This window comes from Protopterus annectens, chromosome 12.part0 (assembly GCF_019279795.1).
Source record: "Protopterus annectens isolate FY-2018-M chromosome 12.part0, PAN1.0, whole genome shotgun sequence".
In the NCBI taxonomy this organism is placed as follows: domain Eukaryota; kingdom Metazoa; phylum Chordata; order Ceratodontiformes; family Protopteridae; genus Protopterus; species Protopterus annectens.
This window is the reverse complement of record NC_056746.1, coordinates 781848865-781875304: the sequence shown is the minus strand read 5'-3', so window position 1 is coordinate 781875304 and position 26440 is coordinate 781848865. Positions and strand designations below refer to the sequence as shown.

Below are 26440 nucleotides of genomic sequence, written 5' to 3'. Positions count from 1 at the left end.
TTGTTTAGCAGATTTCTATTAGTGTTTGTGCATTGTGCTATAAAATGTAAAAATAAAATCCAAATAATCATTGTAGAAGTAAAGCAGTATGCACACATTAATGTTTATGGTAAATGGGGAAAACTAGACAGATAATGGGACATTGGAATGGCTGCAGGGGGACTCTGGTGCCATATTTTGGTTGTCTGTTATTCAGTTTGTGTTTAAAAGTTGGTATCCCACAATTCCAATGGAGTGGGCAGGTTAGTAATAAAACTAAGTTAAAGTTTTGCAGCACACATCTTGAAAACATTCCAGATGGAAATGCAATCATTTTAGCCCATGCAAGTACCAGTATTTAACCTTAGCTGCCATAATTAATTGCTCCCTATATTCAATATATGCTTTCCATGACCTCACTGTGAAATTAACTGGACTACCTTCTACTACCCAAAACATAAACTTTTTAAAATCTGTACACACCTGTGAGTATCTACAAAGGTTATTATTCTAATCCCTTTTGTTAATATAATAGTGATCATAATATATCCTTCTCCACAGATATTTCTTGGTTTTCTCTGCATAAAATGCAGGACATGTGACACACATTGCTAAATATATCATACTTTTGCTCTCACAGTTGTATTACTCTGCCTTACACTTCTAAAATAATTGTTTATCTGTATTTCTTCTCATTCATTAATGAAATTACATTATTATAGTCATGTGCCACATGTATATAACAAGTTGAGCAAAGAACAAACTATGTTCGTCCTTTTCTATATAAGGACTTCTTCAGAACTAGAGCCATCATATGGAACACATGCTTAGATAACAACTAGAAATCACATTACATGATTTAAAAATGTGTTTAAAAACATAATTAAAAATAACATGATCCAGATATACAATTTAATATAACTGTTAACATGAGGTTTTGCATAATTGTATCAATTTCTAGTACAATTGCCATAATAAAGTTTTACATTGCAACTAAATAATCCAATGTACTGTTTTAGAATAAAAAGAATAGTACATATGTGCAAAACCTGTTAAAAGGTTCAATAATGATCTGCCCTGGCATATTTCCTTAATATTATGTCAAAACTTTGATATTAAATAAATAAGAACAATGTTTATGTAAAACATTCTGTTGAACTTAGTTAATATAATCTTTGACTTGATATTTCACTCTTTTCCCTTATGACCACCAGATGGAGCAATAAGTTATGGTTTTATAAAATATGACTTTGGTATTATTATAGTCATTAAGATACTTTTTGTATAAATATATACATATTTTAATTGTATTTAGTATGTAATATATTTTTATATAACAAGTACATTTTTATTTTTATATAAGTTGCCCTAACGTTAGTTTATATTAGGAAATATGTATCCATTTCTTTCTTTGAGGTTTTTATTGAGAATTTTATGTAAGTTTTAACTGTTTAATCATTCCGTTCTGGCTATTGGTCCATTCACTATTGTATTCTATATATATGGAGGGCTCTGGGAGAATTGTTTTATCTGATGAAGTCTGTTTTGAGATGAAAACGTAGCTATCTGTGGATAGGGTTGCCACCCCTCCGTTTTTTTTTTCTGGACTGTCCGGAAATCAAACTGATTCTCGAGTAGTCTGGAAAACACTGTACAAACTCCAGTATTCTGTTTCAAAAAAGGAAGCAGACTATTGGAGTTTGTAAATTGTCTGATTTACTATGTTTTTTTTACAGAAAAGCATAGTAAATCAGCCGAAAACAAGCAGCAAGAATGGAAAAATAGGTCGTTCCCTACCAGGTGATGTAATCGTGATGTCATATAATGGGCAGAATGTGGACGGTAGAGGGGGTAGGTGGGCAGGGTTACTGGTGATGCGAGGGGTGTGACCTTACTCTGGTTTTAGCCACAACGAAAGGTGGCAACCCTATTTGTGGAGCATTTGTGTTTTTTGCCTAAGAGTCTTGCCTTGAGACTACGTGGATTCCGATCAATAAATTACTTCTTTGCACTGGTCGAGTACTGGTCTTCCTTCCTTGGTGTCCAGTTTTTTGTTTTTGTTAATCTTTAAATAGGTACCAGATATTTACAAGGAAGCCTCTCATAATTTTCCCATCCTAAGCTTTAAAGCTTAGTAATTATTATTTTTTTCTTATAGAACAAAATGTGAGAGAGTGTTTACCAAAGTAGACCAGCACTGTGTGGTTATTAAAAATAGGAAAAAGTAAAAAACTCATAAGAAACGCCAGACAGTATGAGATACAAACAACATAATCTTTACCTTCTACCAATATTCAAATAGATACATTTAAACATAAGAACAAAGATAAAAAAGAGAAGTATTTTAATACTTGATATGATTTTGAAATGGATAGACAGCAATGTGAAGGCAACATGGGTGCAGAAAGGTCAAATGTAATTTTTAAAATGGATGACCTTTTAAAATGCCCACCATTACTCAGGTTGGAGAGATTGGCAAATCAACCCAGAGATGTGGTGGGATATAAACACAGGATTCAATAATGGGTGCCACTATGGCAGTTGTAGTAGAAATTATGCTAGAATTCTGCAAAGTATTATGTTGGCATTTATATTATATTAAACTGTGCATTTGGATCATGTTTTAGTTATGTTTTTAAATATGTTTTTAAATAATGTCATGCAACATGGTTGTTATATAACTCATATGTTCCATACAATGGCTGTAGTTCCGAAGAAGTTCTTATTCAAAAAGGGCAAAAGCAGTTTGCTGTTTGCTCAATTTCTTATATATCTTCATAGGTTCATAGGTGTGTACTAGGCTAACAGGCTTGGGACCTTTACAAGCCTAGCCGTAGGATTACCCTAGAATCGTGCCACCCAATCTTAGTGCCTCTGTCGAGTAGAGCTACTGGAATTATCCCCAGGGTGAATTTTCTATTTCCCATCCACTCTTCAAGATTTCTCTTGAAGAGGGTCAGCAAGGTGCTTTGCTTGAGATGTATGGGAAGTCTATTCCATAGATTGGGCAGTTTCTGGGTTATGAACCTGCCTTTCCAGTACATTTTGTTGATTGCGGTAATGAGGTGGAGGTCTCTGGAGCATGTGGTGTGGGGGGATTGGGATTTCTTTAGATGTGGCAGTTCTAACAGAGCTGGGTTAGACATGGCTTTGTAAGTCAAGCAGAGATCGTCTCTAAGTAGGCGATATGAGACAGAGAATAGTTGGAGTTTTTTTGAGTCTGTCCATATAGGACAAGTGTTAAAGGCCAAGGATCCTCTTTGTGAGGTACTTTTATGGCCTCTCCAGTTGTTGCAGGTGTCTAGTGAGGTACATGCCAAATGGGATATTGTACTCAGTGATTGGCCTAATGAGGGAAGAGTAGAGGGAGACAATGACCTCTTTCTCCCTGGATGCAAAACCCTTAGTAATGAGATGTGCCACATAGAAGGTCTTTCTGATCACAGTGACAATGTGGTGATCAAGAGAGGTTGCTGTCAGCCTGAGTTCTCAGATCTCTTATAATGCCTTCTGTGTTCAGTGGACTACCATCAATGTGGTAATTCATGGGAACCGGGTTTTTTCCAAAGTGATGATGACTCATTTTTTTGGCATTGCGCTTAAGGCCATGGTTCTGACACCAGTTGTTGGTCTCAGTGAGGCCATTCTGTAGGATGTCAGCATCATTTGGGGAGCTAATGGGATATTGAAGGGAAGGTAGTCCACACAGCCTACCTTGACCTTGCAAAAGCCTTCGACACAATACCCCATTCAAATATCAACCCATATGTCACAAGATGGGTTGCAAACTGGCTTAGGGATAGAACCCACATGGTCAGAATTGCAGGTGCCATGTCAGACTCTAAACCAGTTACAAGTGGCGTCCCACAAGGCTCAGTCATGGGACCTCTCTTGTTCGGTATATATTTCTCTGAGGTACAGGCTAATACAGGAGGACTATGGCTGACAAAGTTTGCAGATGACTGCAAACTGGAGGCCATAATCGACTCACCGGCTGACACAAGCATCCTCCAAAAAGGTCTCACAGAGACGGATAACTGGTGCCAGAGCCATGACCTAAAGCTAAATGCCAAAAAGTGCATAGTCATCCCCTTTGGGAAAAACAAAGTGTCCACAAATTACCACATAGGTGGTAATCCATTAAGTACAGAAGAAGTAATTAGGGATTTGGGGACCCAAGTAGATTGCAGTCTCTCCTTTGACAATCACATTGCCAGAGTGGTTAGAAAGACATTCTATATAGCCCACCTTATCACGAAGGGGTTCACATCTAGATCAAGAGAGGTCATTGTGCCCCTCTACTCATCACTCATCAGGCCCATAATTGAATACAATGCCCCATTTGGGATGTACCTTACCCGTCACCTGCTACAATTAGAAAGACCCCAAAAGTACCTCACCAAGAGGATCAAGGGACTCAAACAGATGCCCTACGCAATTAGGCTAAAGAAACTCCAGCTCTACTCAGTTGCTTACCGCCTACTCAGAGGCAGTCTGCGCCTGACGTATAAAGCCATGTCCAACCCAGAATTAATGGACATGCTCCACCTCAAGAAATCCAAATCCATCAGAACTACATGCTCCAGTGACTTAAACCTCAGCACAGAAATAAATAGAACATGCTGGAGGGACAGATTCATATCTCAGAGGCTCCCCTCACTCTTGAACAAAATCCCAATCCATGTCAGACAGAGCTCCTTAATGACCATCTTCAAGAAGAATCTTGACGTTTGGATGGGAGATCATAAATTTACCCCTGGGATCTCTTCTGTGTCACTGCTAGACAGAGGCACGGTAAACTAACCTTAAATGGGCTATCTTCTGTGACCTACTATACAGAGGCACAGTCAACTAATCTAAGAAGGGTGGCGAAAGCTAAACACACTCTGGCTAGGCTTGTAAATGCCCTAGGGCAGATAGCCTAGTATCAACCTATGAACCTATAATAATAGCTCCCAACTTGCAATCGTCTGTGAACTTTGTCAGCCAGAATCCCTTCATGTTGGCCTGGACTTCAGAGAAGTAGATACCAAACAGGAGAGGACCCAGGACCGAACTCTGTGGGACTCCACTCGTGACTAGTCGGCAGTCTGACTTGGAGTCAGCTACTTTCACACTTTGGGTTCTGTGAGACAGTTTGCAACCCACCTAGTGATATAGGGCTGATCCCTAGCTTAGTGAGTTTTTCTGTGATTCCTGAGTGGGGAATGGTATCAAAGGCCTTGGCCAGATCAAGGTAGACTCTATGAACCACCTTGCCTTCATCCACAGCTCTGGTGACTGACTCAAAGAAGTCGACCAAGTTGAGCAGGCATGATCTACCCTTAACAGAAAAAAACTGTGTGAGATCCAGAGTTTGGAGATTCCCTATATCCTTGTTTATTAGGCCCATGATGATGTGTTCCATAGCTTTGCATTTCAGACTCGTCATGCTAATGGGGCGATAGTTCCCAGGGTCTGTAGTCGCTGCTCCTTTGTGGAGAGGGATGACTGTAGCAGTGTGCCATTCTGTAGGGACAAAGCCTGAGGTGAGGCTGTGATTGAACAGGGCACTCAGGTGAGGTGCCAGTTCACTCTGTAGTTCATGTAGAACACAGCCAGGGATATTGTCAGGTCCCATAGAAGCTGTATTCTTGGCTTTGGACAGTGCTGTTTTAACCTGTGCTGCAGTAATACTGGGTGCCTGGCAGTCTACTGGTATTGTAATTGGAACTTTGGGAGGGGAGAGAGGGGTAAAGTTGCCATTGAATCTGTCAGCCAGTATATTGGCAATATCTGTTGGAGGTACCATTTTGCAGTAGCTCAGAGCAGATCTGGGTATTGCCGTGGAGATTCTTTACATAACTATAGAAGGCCTTGTGGTTGTCTTTACTATCTGCTGCAATTCTGTTTTCATTGCTGGCTTTAGAGGATTTGATGAGGGATTTCAACTTTTTGTTGAGGCTGATAAGGGAGTTTTATCCAGTCTTGGGACTTCACCTTATTCCGCTTCAGTTTCCTCCTTTGGTTGTAGAGTTTGTTTATGCCCAGGATAGTGTGTGTGTGTGTGTGTGTGTGTGTGTGTGTGTGTGTGTGTGTGTGTGTGTGTGTGTGTGTGTGTGTGTGTGTGTGTGTGTGTGTGTGCCCCCAATTTAATGCAACTGTTGGCTAGCGGTACCTCAGGCTCAAACCCTGTAGTTTGTGTATAAGGTAAAAAGAGCCTAAAGTCCCTAGCCACCACCTGTTCCTTATAAAATCTGTGGTTTTCAGGATTTTTTGTGCTCTTCCTTTTTTTGGAGAAGAGCATCTTGGTTCTATTGGGTATGGCGAGATTCATGCATTTGCGTACGTGTTCATGGTGTATGATTCAACTATTCTCCATTTGCATGGGTGACACGAAGTTAGCCTCTGTTTTTAGGAGCCCAAAGTTAGCTTTGGAGAAGTTTTTCATGGTGGTTACCTTTGCAATGGGGGTGGGAGGGATGTGGATTTCCAAGGTGATTAGAGTGTGGTCGGATCTAACCAGGGAGGAGCTGACTATTGGTGTAGAGCAACAGTCGTCCATGTTAGTAATGACCAGGTCATGGATATTTCTACCTCTAGTGGGGGTAAGTGATCTTTGCTGTTTTGAGTTGAGTTTATATTAAAAGCATTTTGGAAGGCCTGTGATCTTTGCTGTTTTGAGATGAGTTTATATTAAAAGCATTTAGAAAGGATAAGAATGGTATCCATCCATTGGCTCCCATGGTTATACCATTAAATGCACTGTATTTTTAGACTTTTGTGTAGTTTCATTAAGTCCACTTATGCTTTTTCTTACTTTGTTTTTTTTTTGGGGGGAGGGGGCATCATTGGTATTCCATATGAATCCTGATGGCAGACGTTAACTACTCTTCAGCTGTCAATGTTGAGGAGACGAACTGTGGAAATATGGAATTGGATTAGTTTACTGTTGAATTAACTTGTTTGGTGAACCTGTTGTCTCAGGTTCCTTTTGGATTATGTTTACAACATGTTAATGGTTTTGGCATTGGATTTGAAAAGTAAACGGAAAAGGGAGTGTTTTCTAGCATGCAACTGACTTTTCATGTAGAGGTTTAAAGTATTATAAACATGCAGAAGCCATACACAAAGGAAGATACCAGGTACTATAAGACAAACTGAAGGTGCTGTTACTGTCCTCAGTGGTTTAAGAACAATTGATTCTACTTTTGAGGAGAGCACCTTTGACTTCAGTAACTGGTTATCCAAAAAATATGCTTTTTCAATAAGTAATACTGAGAACAATTCTTCCAATACTTTAACAAACATTATATGTACATTTGAGAAGAAACTTATGAAAGTACACAGTCTTCAGTTAGACCATTTGTAGTTTTTGGAATGGTTCAGAGTTAAAAGAATAACTAAAGGACTTAGATACTCAAAATGTCCCAGTGGAATTGATTCAGATTAACTGTTTAGTACTGGAATTTGGTTAACCTGTTTTATAGTCAGGGACTAGAGTTGTTGGAACAGTTGGTCAAACAATAAGAAGTTGATTAAAGCACTGAGTATTGCTTTGCATGTTAAAATCAATGAAGACATTATTTGTTTTCATATAGAACAGAATACAAAAGAGTGTTTACCAAAGTAGACCAGCACTGAGTGGTTATTAAAAATAGGAGTAGTGAAAAAAACTCATAAGAGATGCCAGATAGTATGAGACACAAACAGCGTGTCCATTACATCAAACAGCATTTAAAAAGATACATCTAAAAATAAGAACAAATGTAAAAACTAGAAGCATTTTTAATATTTATAATTTTGAACATGAGGCAGAAGAATCAAATGTAATTTTTAACACAAATGACCCTTTAAAATTCCCACCACTACACAGGTCAGAAATATTGGCAAATTGGCACAGCAAAGTGGCAGAATATCAATACAGTCAGCCACAGGTTCAACAATGGTTACTACCAAATGTGGCACACAGGAGAAACACCAAAAGAGGAAGTGGGAGAGGCAGGAAAACAATGTAATAGGGGCAGAAATTGCATCTGAATGTGATGGGATAATTCTTACTTATAATGATTTTAAAAAAATCAATTATAGTGACTTAGCACTGACTGCCGAACAATTCTCTCTTTTTTAAAAGGGACTCACTCTTTTTCCGATGAAAACATTTGACTGAGTTGACTTTTTAATTGAATTTAAGTTGTTTGTCAGAAAACATAATTTGGCCATTCAGTTTTAAAGAGGAAAAACAATAGAATTAATAATTTGGGAAAATGTAAAAAGAAAAGTACATATATTCCTGTTACCAGCCTCACTGTACAAGCTTTTGAAAAAGCCTGGGAGGGGTTGGGTAAGGTGTTTATCTCACAGACACAAGGTACACAGTTGGATTCTCACCTTTGAGGGGAATTGGCTAGATGTAAAATGGCCCACAAGGGTAGCTAGCGTAGTAATTACCTATAAACCCTATATAAAAATAACTTTGTAGTTACCACACATTAGGCCTTAAATGCAAGTATTTTAACCTCACCAAAGATGAGAGAGCACTATTAAACTCTTTGATGAATGACAAGTCGCTAAGAGTAATAAAGCTAGATACAGGGGGTGGCATCATTTTATTTAATGCCATTGATTGAAGTGACATTCACAGTATTGCAAAATGGTGATATCTGTTTGGCGACATTGAGGAATGAGGTCTGTGTAGTTTAAAGAGGAACTGAAATTCATTTTGGAAGATTGTTTATCTCAGTGCTTTACTTTTGCATCCTTACGCACACGTTTTTTTTTCCAACACATTCCCCACAATACCCATCATCTTTGATATCCACAAAATTCACAGGAATGTATAGAAAACACCTTTTAGACCAATAGTAGCAGCCCAGGGGTCCAAAACATATCCATTTCCAGTTCTACATAGAATACTAAAACCTCTTGGGATTTTGAGGAATGCTTAAGCCTGACCTTTAGGACACAAATGTAAGGTTTCGTATGATGTATGTTTTTGACTTTTTAGCATCTATACCCAGTGTACAGGGTTTGGAATTTTTTTAGTGAAGCCCTCCTCATATGTGACTTCCTTTCAGCAAAAGAAACTAGTTTAATTATGCAATTCATGGAGATAATTTTGTCCAATAATTTTATATACTTTGAATGTGCAGTATACAAACTGATTAGGGGAACCGCAATGAGCTCAGCTTGCTCCCCAACTTTTGTAAACATAGTTATACTAACCCGGAAATGGAAATAATTATTTTCATCAAGATTTTTTAGTTATTTTAAGTTATAGTTGCACTTTTTAGATGATATTTTATATTATGAGATGACCCAGAAGATGAAACCACATTATGCTTAGATTACAGGGAAAGGTACGACTGATTTTTTTTAATGGTTACTTACCAACATGGTATCTACCATATTAACTATTTGGGCACAACTGTTACAAATATGGATGTCAACTTTGCTTCTGTGACATATAGAAAGCCAGATTTTTCTAAATACATACTTATACAGTAGTTGTTTTCAGCCTTGTATTCACAAGAAAAGTTTGATCAAGAGACAGTTTGTGAAATTGGTCAGAATGATCTCAGATAAAAAGACATTTGTGATGGAGAAAACAAAGTTGAAACAAATGTTTTTAAACAGGGATTATCCATATGCTATAATTAGGGTGATTGGTGAAGCAGTGTCCAAAGAGTGGGGCATTAGATACAAACCACGGTTACTATTATGTTTGGAGAATAATTAATTAATAATAATTTAACATTTATTAGTGAAAGACAAAGAAAGAGGAAAGGAGATGCAGAAACAAATAATATATTTAAGAGGCTGTTAATTTTGCTTTGTTAAAAATAATTGGAACATCTTTAAAGTAAGTAATGACATTCACACAGTTTTGGGGAAGACCCCATTTTGAATATAAGAAGGCTGGTAACATTAAAATTCTACTGTAAAAGACAAGTAGCAGGTTTGGACATAACTAATTGAAGAAGGGTACAAGGATATGTGGCAGTTGTAACCAGTGTCAGTTTGTTTTAGAAGATGACACTCTCAGACTGGACAATAGCATTAACTAAATTATTTTTGCAGTCTGGAAATTGTGGTAGTAAAGGAATTGTATATGTAGCTAAATGTTCATCCTGTCCATCCTTCTATGTATGAAAGAGAGAGCGACCATTAAGGAAGTGAATCTGTAAACACACATATGACATACTTAGGGTAAACGTAAACAGTACACTGTTTAAACATTCAGACAATTGTTTGGGTTTTAAAAACATTTTAATTCACAATATTGGAAAGAGTTAACATCAACCTAAGGGAAGGTTCACAGGAAACTGATTGAATACAAAAAAATTTTCTGGTGACTTATGTTAAATGCCGTGACCTCCCCAGGTTTAAATGCCACATATCTGTGATGCCAGTTTTAAAGCTTAGGGCGGCAAAATTATGAAAGGTGTTTCCCTGTAAATATCTGATAAATATTAAAGGATTATATTAAGGTCAACAACGTTTTTTATGTAAACATATTTATTATTTATTTAGCATCAAGCTTTTCACATTATATTAAGGAATAAGGCAAGCACAGATCATTACTGTACCTTTTTAACAGGTTCTACACATATTAAGTTCTCTTTTTATTCTAAAACAATATACTAGATTATGTAGTTGTAATGTAAAACTTTTTAGTATGGCAACAGTACTAGAAATTATATTAAATTTTTTTCAATGTACCATATTTGACAGTTATATTTAATTGTATATTGGAATCATGTTTTTTAATAATGTTTTTAAATCGTCATGTTGACTGATTTCTGGTTGTTGTATAATTATGTGTTCCATATGATGGCTCCAGTTCTGTAGAAGGCCGGAAGCAGTTTGTGTTTTGCTCAGCTTTTTATATATATGTGACACATGATCTTTGCTAGTTTGATTTAAGCTTCTGTTGTGGAAGGATAAGAACGGTGTCTGTCCATTGGTATAACATTAAGTGCACTACAAGTTTAGAGTTTTTCATGGTAGCAATCACTAAGTCTAGATTAAGATCCCATCCACTTAGTGAAGCATAAAGTAGTTTTAATACTCTCAAGAAAAAACTATGTTTCAAACAACTTTCAGAAATACACTTGGGTAATGCATCGGTTACTACATTCCTTCAAAATTCTGAGTACTTTTCTGATTTTCTATCTTTAAGATACCTTGCAGGCTTGCCAAGTTAAAATGTAGCACATACTTTTCTTGCTTTCAGGTATATATCTTGTAGAACATGTGACGATCGATGTGTAAGTATTTCATCTGTTTTAATGTATTTGCAGAATATACAATTAATTTAAGAATATTTACTTTTGTATTAGCTACTTGTTCATTAAAAAACATTCTGCTTTCCTCTGTAGCAAAGATTCATTTTAGGATTGCGTTCCTTCTTGACTGCAATTTGCAGTCTCCCAGGACTGTGCTTCTGTATATCAGGAGCACTTATGACTTTGGTGTGCAGGAGGATACTGGTAAAAATATATATATTTGTGAAAGAAGTGGCAGGTGAGAGGTGTGGTACCAGGATAGAAAAAATGGGTTAATGTGATTTTGTTTTTTTCTTATTTAATAAGTTTGGCACATTTTAAAGCAATGTTTGAGCCCTGTTGAGTTTGCAGTGTGTGTTTTTTGTGGCCTGAAATTATGTGACAATTTTTCTGTAAATATAAAGAAGAAAAAGATAGGACAAGAAATCCATGGAACTTGTAATTAAAGTGTAAAATTTAACTTCTTGTTTTCCTATTTTAGGAAGGACCTAACTGCTTATATATTATTAAGTCATATGCGGGTGTGCAGTCAGGAGAGAAAGAACCATACAAATGCAATTTTAAGTCTCTTCAAGGGAACCAGTCAGTAGTACTTAACTGAAAAACTTTTCCATTCTGTATGTAATCTTTAAATGTGGAAAGACATGTTTATTGTTTGGTTAGTCTTCCATTGTGTGAGAAAAAGAAATGATGTAACCCCACTGGTTTTCTGTGGGAAAATTATAAGCTCATGCATACATATTTTGGCCTAAAAGCAAAGTCATCTTAGTCTTTATTTAGTAGATCTTGGTGACACATCTATAATGATTTTCTGTCTCAATGCTACCTTGTACAAGTTTATTAACTTAGAACATTTGGGACAACCATTTCTTCAGTAAGAGACAATGATGGTGTTCACTTAGTTCTTGATCAGATGCTTCTTTAAATATTCTTTTACAACTGAGTGTTATTTCTATATTCTGTGTGCATTGCCTTGACCTCTGAATATTTAAAGTGTATTCCACTGTCTATTTGTCTTTATTGTTTAAGTCATGTTTTATTAAGTTAATTTTAAGGTGTTGTGGTTGGTATTATTATTATTAGTGTATACACTATCTACTATATATGCCTTGACAAAGCTATGGTATCTGCTGTCAGAAACCAGATCACTGGAATGCAGATGTTAACTTTTATAATTTATATTTGGCTAAATCAGGTAACTGGTGTGTTGATCGCTAGCCATATCTAGAACTGTAGCAGTATTACCATGTCAGAAAGAATGTAGAGCTGAAGATTTTCTGCCAGCCTTCTGTGGGAATTGTGTATGTGTGCGTGTGTGTGTGTGTGTGTGTGTGTGTGTGTGTGTGTCTGCAAATAACAACTTGTTTAAAAGTAATGAGAAAGAGGCCTGGGGTGCTAGGCCAAAGACTCAGCTCTGTAAGTAATCAATGTAGTCCTGATTTGGGTGTGGATGTTGCCCTAGGCGTCCCTCAAGGATCCATTTTGGGTCCTTTACTCTTCTCCATCTTTACAAATGACTTCCATTCTGTAATTCCACAAGCCACCTGTATCCAATACGCAGATGATTCCACACTTCTATGCTCTGCCACTTCCCCATCAGAACTTCAGTCTCTAACACAAAAGACCTTTAGCACAGTTGAAAATTGGCTTCAACATAGGTGTCTTATCCTAAATCCAAACAAAACAAAAATGCTACTATTCAACCCCACCCGCAGAGCCTCCCCACTCAACTTTACCATAACTTCTAGTAATGGAACTGTAATATCTCCTGATGCTACCACAAAACTACTTGGGGTACTAATTGATAATAACCTCTCTTATGAGCCTCACATTAATATCACTATAAAAACGGTGAATAAGAAATTAGGTTCCCTCTACAGGATCAAACCCTTTCTGACCCCTCTAGCCAAGGTCACCATTGCCCACACCCAGCTTATCTCTACCCTGCTTTATGCCTCCCCTATCTACACTAAAATATGTAAAAGTAATCTGAGCAAACTGTCTACCTCTTACAACAATATTGCCAGATTTGCAGCTGGGTCTGCCTATAGAACCCACCATTGTATCAATGTGAATCAACTAGGCTGGTTAGAATTGCCAAATCTAATAATTTTTAATCAACTAATAGTAGCCCATAAGATCCTGTATCAACCAAGAAATGCACCTATACTCACTTCCCTAGTCACCCCCTATAACAATCTCAAAACCCTAGGCTCATCTAACAAACTTCTAGTACAAGTAACTAAATCTAACAATTCAGCTGGCGACACTCTGTTCTCTAATACAGTGAGTAAAACCTGGAACAACCTCCCAAATCACCTAACCTCCCTATCCTCAGCCAATCCATTTAAAAGCAAACTTAAACCCTACCTCAAATCACAGTGGCTATGCCCCTGTGTTAACCCAGACTAACGATTAACCCTTCCCTTGATACCCAGCTTCTTATGGGCATTATCTTGTGTCTTCTCTATTGATAATAAAGTGTGTTTGACTATTCAAAGGATTAATGTGCATGCATTTATGTTTATATAGTTGAATGATTAACCATAGCCATATTACATTTGGATCTCTTGTGAGACTTTACAGAATAAGCCTATCCAAGCACTTTTTTCTTCCTATGAAAACTCATAGCTATTAGTCAATAGTATTTTAGTTTGAAATTGTTGTGTGACTTTATAACTAATATTGTTTCTTAGATATACTTGCATTATTAATACAAATAACTGTTTGCATTAGTTGCTTTCCTATTCGAATGCTAAATCCTAAGACATGTAATGTGTACCACAGCTTTGTAATGTCCTAATTTCTTTCTAATTATCTATGTCTTGGTGTAATTTTTTATGTTGTGGAGCTTTTCTCCCTGGGCCTCCACTGAAAATGGACATATATCCAGTTGGACTAGCCCAGTCAACAAATGTATAATAAATAATAAAATAAATAAATGTTGGAAGCCCATACCCAGGAGAGTCGTGCATATTCCCTTTACACTCTTGGAGACAGGTTGCATTTGGTAAATTGGTTCTTTAATCACATTTGCATGCAATATCCTTTATTTTAACCTGTTGGCTGCCAGTGGTGTGACTTGAAAAACCATCCACGTTGATAACTATCAGGCCTATTTGCAACAGTGCTGCATATCGAAAGATATCATCTATCACAAGAGGCCAGGATGCTGGAAGGAAAGTGATTGTGATTAAAGTACAGAGGGAATGTGTAGCGCATTGGAGGAGAAATACTATAAACACCTTAATCAAGATTAGTAAGGATCCTGGTAAAAAGAGGTGGAATGAAGGCTTTGGGAGAGTGAGGTACTTCACACCCAAGAAATTGGAGGATTGATGAAAATATTTTAAATCCTGCTACTGGTGTTGTAGGCAAGAATAAACAGAGTTTCATATGTAGTTTGAATACCCTATAGTGAAAAGACTACCACAGACCCTCTTTGCAAAAAAAGAGAGAGCTGAATTGTTAGCCATGGGGTGGGAAGAGGGTCAAAAATCTAATTGCAGGAATTAGGAAGCAGCAGTTTTAGCCAGAAATATAGAGGAAAAGTAGGGCAAGTCAGTGGTGGGACTGAAAAGTATGAAGAAGGGTTAATGAGAAAGAACACAGTGGAAGAAGTGATAATCAAGAAAGTAGGACTTGGGCAGTCATTGTAGAGTAAATGTGCTTGTATGGATGGGCTGGACCTAGAATTATTTATTTTACATTTCTTGACCGGGATAGTCCGACTGGACGCAGGTCCATTTTCACCAGAGGCCCGGGGAGAAAAGCTCCAGATTAACAAATATGCATAGCAGATAGTACATAATACAGAAATATAACGCATTGCATAGCACTCATAGTAAAACAATAAAGAAAAGCTCATATAACAAAGTTAAACAGCCGTTTAAACATAATACAGAGTAAAAGGCAGTGCATGGCACTCACGGAACAATATAACATAGTAAGGAATAAATTAAGTAACAAAGTTAAAAAGACATTTAAATTAACATAATTTGGTAGGGATGAAAATGACAGATAGTAATAATCTATAGTAGCATATAGTACACAGTACAAAAGGTATAACATATTAGTTTGTACATTACTAGTTCACCCTAGGGAGTCACAGGAGCAAGACCAGTTGTTCATATAGTGTGTTTTCAAGTGTTTTTTAAATTGTGTGGCAGAGCTGTTAGGAAGTCAGGTAGATAGGTAGAGTATTCCAAGCTTTAGAACTAGAACAGCTAAAGAGGGATTTCCCAGCATCATTATTATATTTACTGACATTTAAGAGTTTCTGATTACTAGATCTTAAGAGTTCTTGTAGTAGTATAGGATTGGATTAGAAACTGTAGTGCTGGGATTTTATTAGAGTAGTAGTATAATTTATGTACAAGTGACAGTTGATTGAGTTTAAGAAGTTGAGGCAGCTCTGGTCAGTTTAGTTGTTTGACTGGTACACAGTGATGACTCTTATGTGAGGACGCGGAAGCAAACCTGGCAGTCTTGCTGTAGCAATATTCTGTTTGTTTAGGTCAGCCTTCCATAGATTAGTTAGAATAGGGGAAGCACAGAAGAGGATAGATAAGAGATGTGTCCTAGCAATTGTGGTTTTTGTATGTTTAGTGAGGAATTGTTTGTTACGATAGAGGAAGCCTAGTTTTTTGTGTACTTTCTTGATATTTTGGGATATGTGGACATCAAATCTCAGGTTATTGTCAATTTTTACACCTGATAGTTTTGTGTGGGTGGTTGGGATTATCTTGGTTTTCTTGTTGGACATTAAGATAAATTTTTCACTTGAGGGGGGAGATCTACATGGGCTGAAAAGAAGAAGTTTTGTTTTTTTTGCGTTGAGAATTAGGTGGGAGTTAGTGAACCAGGTTTCAGCTACTGAAAAACAGTTTTGGGTTAGGGAGTGAATGTCATTTAGTGTGGGGGCAGTGCATATAAAGGTGGTATCATCTGCATATTGCACCACAGAGGCATTAGGTGTGGAGGAGGAGCGCTTGTTGGTGAATAATGAGAAGAGTAATGGGCCAAGGATAGATCCCTGAGGGACCCCTAAGGATACTGGTAGATGGGCAGACAGTTGGTTTTGCCATTGTATTGCTTGCTGTCATCCTGATAGGAAGCTGTTAAACCATAAGATAGAGGAGGGACTGATATTAAGGATGGATAGTGTACTAAGAAGCATGTTGTGGTTGACCATATTGAAAGCTTTAAATAGATCCAAAAATACTGTAGAAACATATTGCCCACTATTTCTGTACTGGTTATCTGTGTTGGTAAAGGACACTAACAGTGTGATGGTACTGTGGGAGGGGTCCGAAGATGTGCTGAGATTTAGATAACAGATTGTTATTGAGGAGGTAGTGCATCAGCTGGGTGTGAACAACTCTTTCTAATATTTTTTAATAATGGTGATAGAATAGCAATGGGATGGTAGTTATTGAGTTCTAAGGAGTTACCTCCTTTTTGCAGTGGAATTATGTGGGAGGTTTTCCAGACAGAGGGCACCTTACCCTCTGATCTGTTAATGAGGATGGCAACAGGATAGGCTATAGCTTCTGCAGCTATCTGAAGGAAGCCTGCTGGTAGATTGTCTGCAGCCAGGGTGGTTGGTTTAAGTTTATGGAGGAGTTTTGAAATAGCTTTGATATACACTGGGTGCAAGTTAAAGTGGAGGATATTATCCTGTTTGTTAGTGTTAATTTGGGTGGGTGCTGGGATAGGGTAATTGGCCTTATCTTGGATACCTGCAAGGCCCTGAACTCTTTTGTTGAAATATGTATTAAACCATGTGGGAATGTTATCTTGGGTGTTTGTAGTTACTGGGGTTGGTGAAGTGGTTTTCCCTGGTTTAAGTATAGAGGTTATTGCTGCCCAGAATTTTTGTGGGTTTTGAGCATATTTTTTCCTGGATGTTTTGGTAGTATTTAATTTTGTCTAGTTTGATTAGTTTTTTGGCTTTATTCTGGAGTTCTAAGTACCTTTGTTTTGAAGTTTGGGTTTTGTTATTGTGGAATTGTATGCAAGATTTATCTCTTTCTTTGAGAATGGATTTAGTTTCTTTAGTTAGCCACTGGGCATAGTTTGTTTTTATTCTAATGGTTCTGGTGGGTACATGCAGGCTTAATATTTGTAGGAAAGTTGAGTTATTTATTTATTTTTATTTATTTATCATTTTGTTGACTGGGAAAGTCCAACTAGGACAGAGCCTATTTTCAGCGGTGGCCCAGGGAGAAATGCTCCAGACACATGTCTTTGGATTGTGGGAGGAAACTGGAGTACCCAGAGGAAACCCACGCGAATGCAAGGAGAACATGCAAACTACGCACAGAAGGTACCCCAGCCGAGAATCAAACCAGAGAACTTCTTGCTATGAGGCGACAATGTTAACCGCTGCACCACTGCACCCACCCCCCAAGTTAAAGTAGTGGACTGCTTCATCGAGAGTTAGTTGTGTCAATAGTTTCCAATTACAACATTTTAGAGAGGAGATAAAATTATTAAGATTAAAGTTCTTTTTGTTCCTAACAACTCTGAAGGATGTTTGACTTATATGGTGAGTTCCAGATCTTATCAGGTAGGTTGGTTGCTGGTCACTCAGACTGTCAGGAAGGCAGCCTGATTGGGATGAAAGATTGGATGTAAGAATCCATTCCAGTATGGACTGGTGCTTGGTTGTTTTGTCTGTTCTAGTGGGGGATAAGATCAGTTGAGTAAACCCATGGAGGTTAATGTGGGTAGAAGGATTGTTGCCAGAGCAGTTGAGCTAATCTATGTTAAAGTCACCCAGTACCACAGTTTCCTGAGGCAGGTAGTTAGAAATGCAGTCTAAAAGGTTTTCCATGGTGGTGGTGTTATTACCTGGAGGGATATAGCTGCCTATGATATTAATGTGTTTTGTTTAGGTTTATTTGTAATTTTGTGAGGATGAGCTGTGCTATGGTAAGAGCATGAGCTATTGAGCTTTGTAGCATCTCAGGCTTAGATTGTAAGTGTTTCAGGAGGTTAGAGGTTTTGTGTGGGTATGGGTGCAGGAGATGCTTTCATAGAGAGTATAACAGACATAAGGGTTGGGGGTTACATTTTTGAAGGGGAAGAGACTAATTTCAGTCCCATTCTCAGTTATATTTTATATTTTATTGGTAGGTCTTGGGAAAGCTAAGCAAATGGATCTGGGGATTTTGAGGAACTGGCTTGTCGGTCTCAGTATATTAAATTAGGAAGGAAAACTTCTAGTTACCAGTATAATTGGTTGTGTTGGGAGCTCTAAAGGATTGATCATTGGTGAATGGTTCCTTTGTTTCTTTTTCAGCTATTTTGCCAATCAGTGTCTCTCTACATAGTCAATATATAAAATATATGCAAAGTATTTTTGTTTGGTTGCATTTTGTTATAATTTCGGGTAGTTTTGGGGCAAGGTTGAAAATGGTTGTTTTAGTGAATGATGTGCTGTTGTAACTATAGTAACCAGAAAAAGCTGTGTCTGATAACACATCTCAATGAACTGTCTTGTCTGTGTTGTACAGGTAATGTTCTCGCTACACTGAATGGCAGTGTACTGGATAGCCCTTCTGAAAACCCAGGCAGTTCACCAAGTGAAACAGAGGTACAGAAGCTACATAACGTCCTTGTACTGAGTGGTGGAGAAGGTTACATTGACTTCAGAATTGGTGAGTACCTGGATTTTGTCCTTTGAGAATTTTTTTCATAATTTGTGAGAAAAACATTAACAGAATACTTTTGCTCCCAAAAGTACAAGTGCATTCCATGATTCTCAGTGCTTTCACCCATTAAGTCATTTTGTACAATGCACTAAACTCATGTGCGTTTATTGTTTATAATGCATTCAGCTAAAGTGCAAGAAACATTTGTATATTGGTTTCTAATTAGAATTACAAAGTTAAATTAACTAGGGATAACCCAGTCAGTAGTACATAATAAATAAATAGTAATTATAGTAAATGTACGCAAATGCACTGCTAAACTTAAAGTAGTAAATTAGGAGCTAAACTTAACCATATTTTTATTTCATACGCATAAAAATTATAGTGTTTACTGAACTGCATGTGTGAAGGTATGAATGCAAAATTACATTCTTGTACAAAAGAGTTGGCTACTTTTTCAAAATGTGCAACAGCTGCATTGCACTCAGATGTTAGCATTAATTAATGCAATTAAGGTGCAAAAATATTGACATAGTTGTAATGGAGAGCCTTAATTGCACCACAAATGTGGTAAAAAGACAGCTTTGTTAAGCAGCTCTGTCTAACATTATTGCATAATTTACAGTATCAGTTACCTTAGCTGTTATTTGAGCCATAGTTGTAGGGATGCAGCTCAGTCTGGAGAGAATGAGAAGGATTGGGTAAGGACAGTCAGTAGATTGAGCTACTGGGGGACCATGTTCATGTGCAGTGATATCAGACTTGCAGCCTAGTGTCTTTGAAAAAACTTTTTGTCTGTATATGTCTCTATGTCTCATATTAAGGTGGCAACTGAGGTACAGATCCATACCATTCACTAACTTCCTCCCTTACATAACATACAGAAGCACATTACCTATGCACATATTGCTGCAACTGAAAACATTAACAAAACCTACAGTACATCACTGCAACCCAACAGTGATAATAATATATATATATATATATATATATATATATATATATGGATATATGGAACTACTTCAGTAGCTCGAACGTTCAGAGAACCAAACTGCCACAATTTTAGAATAAAATTACACCATTACAAAACTTGTAAGAACAAAGTACCTACTGCGCATGTCCGAGAACACTTGGGCTTTCTGAATGGAGATCGTGGAGCAAAGAGAATGACAGCTGCTCCATTTAAACACTTGATTAAAATTAAAATATACCTCTTTCAACGGTAGCACCCCCCACTAATTACTTTTTCCATCTCCAAGATTGTACTACAGTGGAGAAAAGTATAAGTTTTCAGTCCTCAGTGCAGGGCTATCTCATTCGGAAAAGTTGAAAACAATATATATTTTAATTTTAATCAAGTGTTTAAATGGAGCAGCAGCTGTTCTGTTTGCTCCACGACCTCCATTCAGAAAATCTGAGTGTTCTTGGACATGCACAGTAGGTGCTTCCTTCTTACAAGTTTTGTAATGGTGTATTTTTGTTATCCTAAACTTGCAGTTTTCTCATCTTGTCAATTTGTGAATTAGCGTTTTGGTTATCTAGACATTCGATCTAATGAAGTATATCCATATATTTCATTTAGTAATCAGCAGCAAAAGAAATTCATCATATCCCAACAGAACTCAAATTATGCTTGACTTCTCAAACAATTTTCAGTATAGAAGAGGCCACACAATCTCATCAACATCACTGTCATCTTAACTTCCTGCTGCCTTATAAAGAGTTAGAATTCCAAAATCAGAAGTTAAATCAACAGCTTGGACACACTTCTATCACTAGGAAAAACACCACAGTCCTCAGAATTGCTTTCTCCCACTAAACTGACAGCTTTAGTGGAATCCCTTACATGACATCAAAAGTCAGAGGGCATTCCACAGAGAATTACATAGAGGCAGAACACAATGAAGGACAATAAAAAAGGGAAAAATTATTGTGAACCATGACATCATTATGGCAAAACAACAGAAGGAGACATTACAACAATGTAGCCATGAAGGTAAAAATAGGAAAAATCCACATTAACCAGTAGGAATACCCATATAACCACATAACAGTTTACTTTCTTTTATTTTATTATTTTTTTTAATTTTTATTTGCCCTTTGTTGATCAGGTTAGACCCATTTGACCAATAGCCTCTTCTCTGGGCCGATCTAATGTGGTATTCACACTGACTAAAGGAACTTTGGCTAGGGCACTGAGAAGCTTCCCTTACTCTTCTTGATGAGCACCAAGGGATATTTTACATCCACCTGAGCTGCCAGCAACTGAAGCAAATGGGACCTTGGTTTAATGTCTCATCTGAAAGAAGGAAGTCATTAATGTCAGTATTGCATTATGCTGAAGAGTATAAAAAGTTCTTGCAACATCTAGATGAACTGTATCAACTTCCAAAGCTTCCCAGACTGATTGATAAAAAAGAAAGTAAATTTTCTAGACAGGACCAACCTACAGCAAATCCATGTTGATGTAGGTCTAAGGAGAGTTTAGTGCTTCAGAAATTAGATCTGTTAACACTCTTTCAAAGCATTTACCTAGAATAAACGTCAGATTTATTGGTTTGTAGTTATCCAGTAAGGCTACATCAGCCCCCTTACATACAGATACAACTAAAGCCTCCCTTCAAACATCTGGAACAAAACATGAAGTTAAGTATTCATGAAACAGATAGAGCAAACTGGATGATGTGCTTTAAAATGTTCACAAAAAAGGCCGTCTGGACCAGCTTCTGTCTGAGGCTTTATTGACTTTAATGCTTTGGCCAGCTTATTTAAGTATTTAATAGATGGAAATCTAATCTTAAAGAAGCTATATCCAGCACTTGTCCTTCTCTCCCTTCCTAGTACCAGGGTAATTTGTTCCAGGAATCCATGGTAGATAATGGACAGATTTAAATTTATAAATTGTTAGGAATAGAAGGGGCATAATGTGCAGTGGGAGGGAATAGTGTAATTTATGCTCTCAGTAGGAGAAAGTTTTTATGAAATGTGGCGTTGAACAAGTCGGACAGTGGGAATAGTTTTGTTTCAGATTATTTTAGGATAAGATAGAAATCAAGAGAGGTGCCGTGACCTTGAAAGATAACTTTAAAAATTATCATCAGTGTGATAGCATTAACACTTTGTGAGATATGTAACAAATTTACTTTGGTAGGGGTAGTGCAGTGTTTTTTTTTTTGTTTTTGTTTTGTTTGTTTTTTTGAGGGGGGGGGTTGTGACCAGGCCCTGAGCCTAACAATCTTGTTAAAAAAGACTTGAAGTTTATTGATTTTGAAGTGAGATCCTGTACTTTTTAATTTTAGTCCACAGTCATACCCATTCCAGAGGTTGATTTTGCTTCAGGAGTTAGAAGAAATAGTATTTTATGACATATGGTAATGGACCATTAAGGTGACTGGAGAAGAAGCAGACAGCAATGAGCAAAAATTAGATACTTATATTGCTTCACATAGTGTATGGAGCCCTCAAGTGGATAACCTGTTTGACACTCTGAGGAACATGTAAGTCATTACCATTGTCTTTCTAGTGTTTATTTCAAATCCTAATGAGTTAAACCATGAATGTGTTATCCCTAAGGTATGCCTCAGGTGTTGAACTAATGACACATACTGAAAAACTGGAAGGCCAAATACCTATGTCATATTCAAAGAAGAAAACAGGGATACTCCATACTAGGAAGAGAGGTTCTGAAAACTTTAATAAGGATAGCAAAGCAAAGACAGCCAGAGATGAGCCATGAGGTATTCAAAGGTTGACAACATTTGAGTATGAGTTTGGAATTGGTAATATAACCTTAAAAATAAAAAAAAAATGAGAACAGCACATACAGTTACTTGACTTCATAACCAGGCAACAGAAATTACAGAACAAAGCATCAAAAGTCAGTCACCACAGAAGGGAAAAGGAAAACCTAAAAATAAGACAAAGAAAAAACATGAAACCCTTTCAACAGACCATTTCAGCTAACAGAAAAAAACTGATTTAGGCAAACTATTTGAAGACTACTAAAAAAGAAAGAAACAAATGGCACATACAAAGAAGACAATCATCAATCTCAGCTCAGCAACTAACAACTCAGAAGTAAACAAAAAAGGAATAAGAAACATAAGAAACCAACAACCAACCAAGTTAATCAAGAAAACAAAACAAAGAAAAAGGAACAACAAAGTCACCAAAACTATTATCATCAACAGAAGAAGAATACTTGAAGAATGCAACTAGCTATTGATTTCTACTGTACCATCAAACAAAAATCAACAAGATTCAAAAGAGTGACACAGGAAGAATTAGAACAAATAGAGTTGAGGACAGCCACGGTGGTGCAGTGGTTAGCATTGTTGCCTCACAGCAAGAGGTTCTCCGGTTCGATCCACGGTTGGGGTGCCTTCTGTGCAGAGTCTACATGTCCTCCCTGTGGTCGTGTGGGTTTCCTCTGGGTGCTCCAGTTTCTTCCCACATCCCAAAGACATGCTATAGGTGGATTGCATACTCTAAATTGGCCCTAGGCATGAGTGCTTGTGTGTGTGTGTGCCTTCCATAGAAGGTTGGGCGCCGGGCTGGCAACTTGGCAACGTAAAACTCCACTGCCAATCATGAGCAGACAGATGATCCACTGTGGTGACCCTTAACCAGGAAAAGCCGAAAGAAGAAGAAGAAGAAGAGTAGCAGTACAAAGAAAAAAACATCCACTAAAATACCAAATGAGCAGTATCTATACTAAAAGTGTAGGTTGAGCACAAAAACGTACAAGTAAACATACAAACTGATGCTTTAAAATAGCAACAGTATTTAAAACATTAAACATTCTGTGCAGAAGTAAGAACAACAAAAGTAAACCAGTGCTCAGTACAGAGCTGCATTTCACTAAGAGCCAATCTAAACAGAGCACTAAGTGATGTCAGCCATGACAGAAAGAAATATCATAATAACTGATCCACAGTCTAAATCATAAATTAAAATACTCAATGCCATGATAAGAAACACTATGTAAATAATACAAAGACTGTGCAAGTCAATATCCAGCAATATCAACTAAGACCTACAAGAAATAAAAAACACCACAGCAGCACCACTCACACTTGTAACAATAATTTGGTTTGATTTGCAACTATACATGGCAAGAAGAGGAAGAGAAAGACAACACTACCCAAAGCCACAACATTTCTCCATACTATTATATACCACAGGAACAAAATACATAATGTTTGCAGTCAATGAAGAAAAAAAGTACAAAACACAGATGTCCATCAGAAACTAACAAAGAAAGATGCAGAAGTTAATATGTGAATAAAAAATAGGCCCATTATTTTCAGTGGTTGTGATGCCCCTGCACTGGCCTAGTAATCAAGGAGCTTCAGTCCTCACCACTAGCACACTAGCGCCAGTGAGGGACGTACACATTGGAAGGATGACAAGTACACAAGCAGTCAAGTACAGTTTCCCCTTAAAAGCACACAGAGATCACAGTCAGTCTGGGGGCTGGTTTCTCCCTCTTTCTCCAGATCCGCAGTAAGACTCCCCACTGGCACAGCTATATGGTTAAGATTGCAACTGAGGGGTCAAGCCAAGACCTCCTGTCCAACCAGTACTTCGTATCCCTGCCCAAGTAGCTGATACACACACACACACACACACACACACACACACACACACTTTGAGATTTGATTTATATACAAACACAAACACACACACACACACCTGAGGAAGGCTGGCACAGGTTTACTAGCTATGCCCCCTTCTGCCCAGACTATAAGGAAGTTATCGCTGCCACCAACCCCTACTTATCAGCTACTATAAAGGCCCTTACAAAGGGTGACCAATCCTACTGTGTAATGTTACTGTTATCAAAATGGTAAGTGTGACCAAGAGCAAGGCTATTGGAGTGGTCTATACAGTGTCACCAAATACATATGCAAGTACTCAAAGAGCTTACATATGTCTCACAAATGTCAGCCATAAAGATAGGTTTAAATATATTTAATAATAAATAATAAAAGAACAAGACAATAATCAACACAGTAACTTCAGAATCATAGGAAATATTTTAAAACAACATTGCAGGACAGTCTGAAATGAATACAGAAAACATCTAAACTAATCTTTACTGTATTCCTATCTGTAAAAAAAAATACTATACCTAAATCCTACTTATAGAGCAAAGCGCAGACAGAAGCACAGAACTGATGTTTCTACGTCCAAGTCAAGATACAAAATGCAGAGAGGGAGTTCTTAAATTAATAATCAACATTACTGCTGGGGTAGCTTGAATGACTTCACTCTTTGTCACCTGACTTCAGTTCCCAGGCTAAACAGATACTTAGAATTTAACACCTCTGTGTCAACAATACATATCTCTCAGAAGTGTGCAGCTGCTAGGAAGTCATAGAGCAATAAAACACTTTATATTTTAAACATAGCAATTACTTTTCTCCAAGACAACATAAAAACCTTCAATCTCTAGACATTGTGTCTGCTTGCTGCACTGAAACTGAGATAACACAATTGTAAAACACTTTGCTTTTCAACTTATTTTTTGAGGGTTTGCAAGTTAACTCTGTGTGTTCCAGCTTGTACTATTTAAACATAAATTTGCACAAGTATATAGTTTATATACATTTCTATTCTTTTCCAGTAGGGTACACTGTGGACACATCCTAGAAGCTCAGTACTGTCCAAACCCTGTTCACCACACACTTCTGGACCAGTAGTTTAATATACATATAACATATTGTTATCTTACTATTCACAAGTGACATATGATTATTTACAAAATTCCAGATAGCTGGGCTGACAGTGTCACATTTCTATATAACTCATATTAATATTTTCAAGTGACATATAATTATTTACAAAATTCCAGATAGCTGGACTGGCAGTATTTCCCTGGTGTCACTGTGGCATCCTTTGAAAAGTATTTATGAAAACTACCAGCACTATTCCTATACCCCACAATATGAACTTCAAGAACAAGAATGCTGGTAAAGCAGAGAACAATGTGGGGGGGGGGGGTTACATAGGAAGAAACCAAAAAGATATATTGCCATAAATAAAAATAATTGCCAGCCTTTCAAAAAATACAGAAATCACAGCACAGCATAAGTGCAATCACTGTTCATTGTACAAACCTTGCAGAAGGTAGACTAGCAGCAAGAGAAATAACATCTATAAAAGGACACAAGTCAAAAAGTAGTGTAGACAATCACTGGCCACCAATAGTAGAAGACTTTAAAAAAAAGAGTGGGGGCAACATACTCACAACAAACATTATATACATAAAACATCAACAAGAAATAACTACCAAGTCATCCAGGAATGAAAAAAGCACAAAACTGGAAAACTGAAGCAACATACTTCAAACATACAGGATATAGTTTTAGTGTACTAGTAACATTCTGAGAATGAGGACTGAACATAAAAAAGTAAATAAGTAGATCTATGGACAAAAATGTTTCACAAAAAATAAAAGTATGTAACCTAAAGGTGAAAGTTAAACTTTCTAGAAATGTTACAAAGCATACGTTGCAACATACATTTTGTAAA

The 26440-nt window shown here is 37.2% G+C and overlaps 1 protein-coding gene across 2 annotated transcripts in view; it reads left to right on the top strand.

The window, feature by feature from the left end:
• The window catches only part of LOC122816798 (C-Jun-amino-terminal kinase-interacting protein 3-like), an 855263-nt gene that overhangs the window by 748979 nt on the left and 79844 nt on the right, over window positions 1-26440 (top strand). For both annotated transcript variants that reach the window (XM_044089825.1, XM_044089824.1), the window contains one exon: window positions 18767-18910. In XM_044089825.1, the coding sequence (XP_043945760.1) occupies window positions 18767-18910 (144 nt within the window). The remainder of the gene's footprint in view (window positions 1-18766; window positions 18911-26440) is intronic.